General features: G+C 49.0%; 1 protein-coding gene across 1 annotated transcript; it reads left to right on the top strand.

The window, feature by feature from the left end:
* The first annotated feature begins 530 nt into the window (after positions 1 to 530).
* On the top strand, positions 531 to 2,398 carry LOC147823624 (protein FAM209-like). The gene is made up of 2 exons (XM_087192768.1): positions 531 to 860; positions 2,025 to 2,398. Exons 1-2 carry the CDS (start codon positions 585 to 587, stop codon positions 2,277 to 2,279), a joined length of 531 nt encoding a protein of 176 aa, XP_087048894.1. The 5' UTR covers positions 531 to 584; the 3' UTR covers positions 2,280 to 2,398.
* The last annotated feature ends 240 nt before the right edge of the window (positions 2,399 to 2,638 follow it).

Here is a 2,638-nt window from a genome sequence, read left to right as displayed (position 1 = left end):
GCCTCAAAACCAGACTTCCAGATCACCTACAGCAACTCCAAAGGGAAACCAGATGGAACACTCTGATACTCAACCACCTGGACTCCCTGAACTGGCAGCAAAAGAGGATCTGGAAAAAATGAAATCAGAAATAACTTCTCAGATGACAGCAAAGATTGTGCCCATACTCAAACCCGAGACCCTCCTGTCCCAGTCAGTTCCCGGGGGCGCAGGGCAGAAAGGGGTGATGGGGGCGCTGGGCAGTGGAAGCCCGGTAAGGAAGCCAAACATGAGGTCTCTGCAGAAGGTCGCGAGTCGTCACGGCGGACAGTGCGGGCCGTGGGGAGGGCTCGGACTCCCACTTGGTGGCCGTGGGCGCTCAGCCCCCGGGCAGTAGTCTCCTGCCCCCCAGTGTCGGTCCACTGGGAAAACCGACAGCACTGCGGCCTCGGGGCGCGGCCAGGAAGTCCCCTGCCTCCCCTTCAAAGCCGCACTGGAACCGCCCTCCCCTCCAGGCGTCACAATGGCCCGGCCGCCAGGGGCCGCTCTGTGATATCACCAGCTGCCGAGCTCCACTTTGCCACTTTGCGCACTGACTGCTCAGCATGGGGTTGCTCAGTGAGCTGCTGGTGTTTTCCCTGTTCCTCTGCTGCGGGGAGCCCTTCATGTTCTTTCTTTGGAAGAAAGCCAAGGAGCCCCTGGAGAAGGCGCCGTGCGGGGTGATGTGCGGGAAGCACACCCGGGTTCGCCTCAACTACCCAGCACATGCTCAGGGCTGGCTGGGATATAAATGGCTCTGGCTCCTTTTTGGTTTTGCTTTTGTTCTGTATGTGATTCTGAAGTTTTGGGTGCATAGCAAGAAAAGTAAGAATAAGACTAAGGTAAGGACGGCTGGCTCTCGCGCTCTCTCTCGCTCGCTCTCTCTCTATTTTGAGACAGGCTCTCACCAAAGTCACTAACTTGTCCAGGCTGGAACTTTTGATCCTCCTGCCTCAGCCTCCCAGAGTTCTAGGATTTCAGGCATGCACCACCACACCGGGAGGAATGGCTCCATTTTCGAACCACATCAATTCAGTAACAAATCTCAGACCCAGAGAAACATGGGTTTTAGTTAGGAGAGGCAGGACTCCTAGGTGTCACGAATTTAAAGAGAAAGTACCTGCCTTGTAGGAAAATGTGGCGAATGAGCTTCCTGACATGTCCTTAGTGAAGAAGACATTGTATCACTAAGTCTCCAAATCCTCGGAAGCTGGAGCAAATAGCTGTTTATTGGCTCAGTTTTTTCCTGGGGTGTGAATTTCTTCAAATTGAGGATTGATTCAGGAACTTAAAGTGTGTTTCAGGTCAAAACTGTTCACAGAGCCAAAGTCACTGTGCCCTGATTTTTAAAATTTCACTGTTTGATTTAGTACAAATTCCTGAACTTCATGGAAAAGTTACCGGTATCTGAAGTAAAGGAAATAGAAGGGACAAAGGTGGAAGGCAGTAACTGCTGGTCCCCAAGGTAACTCCACAGCCCTTTTGGGTAGGAAGGAAGGGGGAGAGAAATCTGGTGGCCCTGTGTTCTCTTCTGGTCAGATCTAGCACTTCATGACACTGTGTCCAGAGTGGCAGAAGGAATTGGCAAACTTCTCTACCGGGCCGGAGAGTACACAATGCCAGCATCATGGGCCATGTGACCTCTGTGGCATCTGCTCTCAGCTCCGCCCTTACAGCCTGAAAGCAGCCATAGATAGGATGCAAATGAGTGAGCATGGCTGTGTGCCAGTAAAACTTTATTTACAAAACCAGGTGTGGACAGATTTTGCCAGTTTGCAATCCCTGGACATAAGCAATGTTAGAGCTAGGGCCGGAGATTTAACTTAGTGGCACTGCACCTGCCTCTCAAGTGCAAGGTCCTGAGTTCCATCCCCAGTACCAAAAAAAAAAAAAAAAAAAAGCAATGATAGAGCCACGATAGAAACTTAGATGAACTTACCTTTCTCAGGACTGTCAAAACCAGCAAGGGCAATGGAATTATTCACCCTGAATATTTTTCTTGACAGGAGCAGAATCCTCTTGGCCTTCGAGGCTATCCACTTCGCTCTCTACGTAAGAAAAATCAACATGCCTCCCAAGACTATGCATTTACTGCCTTAACCCACCTTGAGATGGACCTTATGAAGTTGGTAGCCAAAGTACGGAATCTTAAAGCTGCCATGACACCCCGCAGTAACCTCAGACTGAATAACCCGGACTTCCCCATGGACCCACAGAATTGTGCTGTGCTATATGACATATGGGGAGAAAATCCTGAATGAATGGATCTGTGTGTCAAAGTAGGAGAGAAAAGGGTTGAGCACTGGCGAACAATATCCAAACTAATAAAACTATTCTGAAGAAAGAAAAAAAAAAAAAAGATTGTGCCCATGGTGCAAGACATGATTAATAAATCTAGAGAGGACACAGATTAAAAAAATAGAGGATCTGAGGAACATGATGGAATCCCAACATAAGAAACAAATGGAATCCATAAAACAGATGCAAGGGGCCCCAGTGAGGTCAGAGATTCAGTTACCCACAATGCAGTGGGCAAGGGCCTAGGGTCACCATTAAGCTGATTGGTTTGATACTAAAGAAAATATGCTTTCTTATACACCTGAGTCAGAGAACAGCCATT

The sequence above is a fragment of the Heterocephalus glaber genome, unplaced genomic scaffold, assembly GCF_053883595.1.
Source record: "Heterocephalus glaber isolate CG9 unplaced genomic scaffold, H.glaber_assembly_v1.0 deba00001572, whole genome shotgun sequence".
NCBI classification, from domain to species: Eukaryota; Metazoa; Chordata; class Mammalia; order Rodentia; family Bathyergidae; genus Heterocephalus; species Heterocephalus glaber.
The sequence above is the reverse complement of the archived record's forward strand: the minus strand, read 5'-3'. Positions and strand labels throughout refer to the sequence as shown.

What these genes read in the sequence shown, in the direction of transcription:
- LOC147823624 (XM_087192768.1), top strand. Translation starts at nt 585, where the DNA reads ATGGGGTTGCTCAGTGAGCTGCTGGTGTTTTCCCTGTTCCTCTGCTGC. An exon ending in AAAGTAAGAATAAGACTAAG is followed by an intron (nt 861 to 2,024) that starts GTAAGGACGGCT and finishes TTTTCTTGACAG; the next exon opens with GAGCAGAATCCTCTTGGCCT.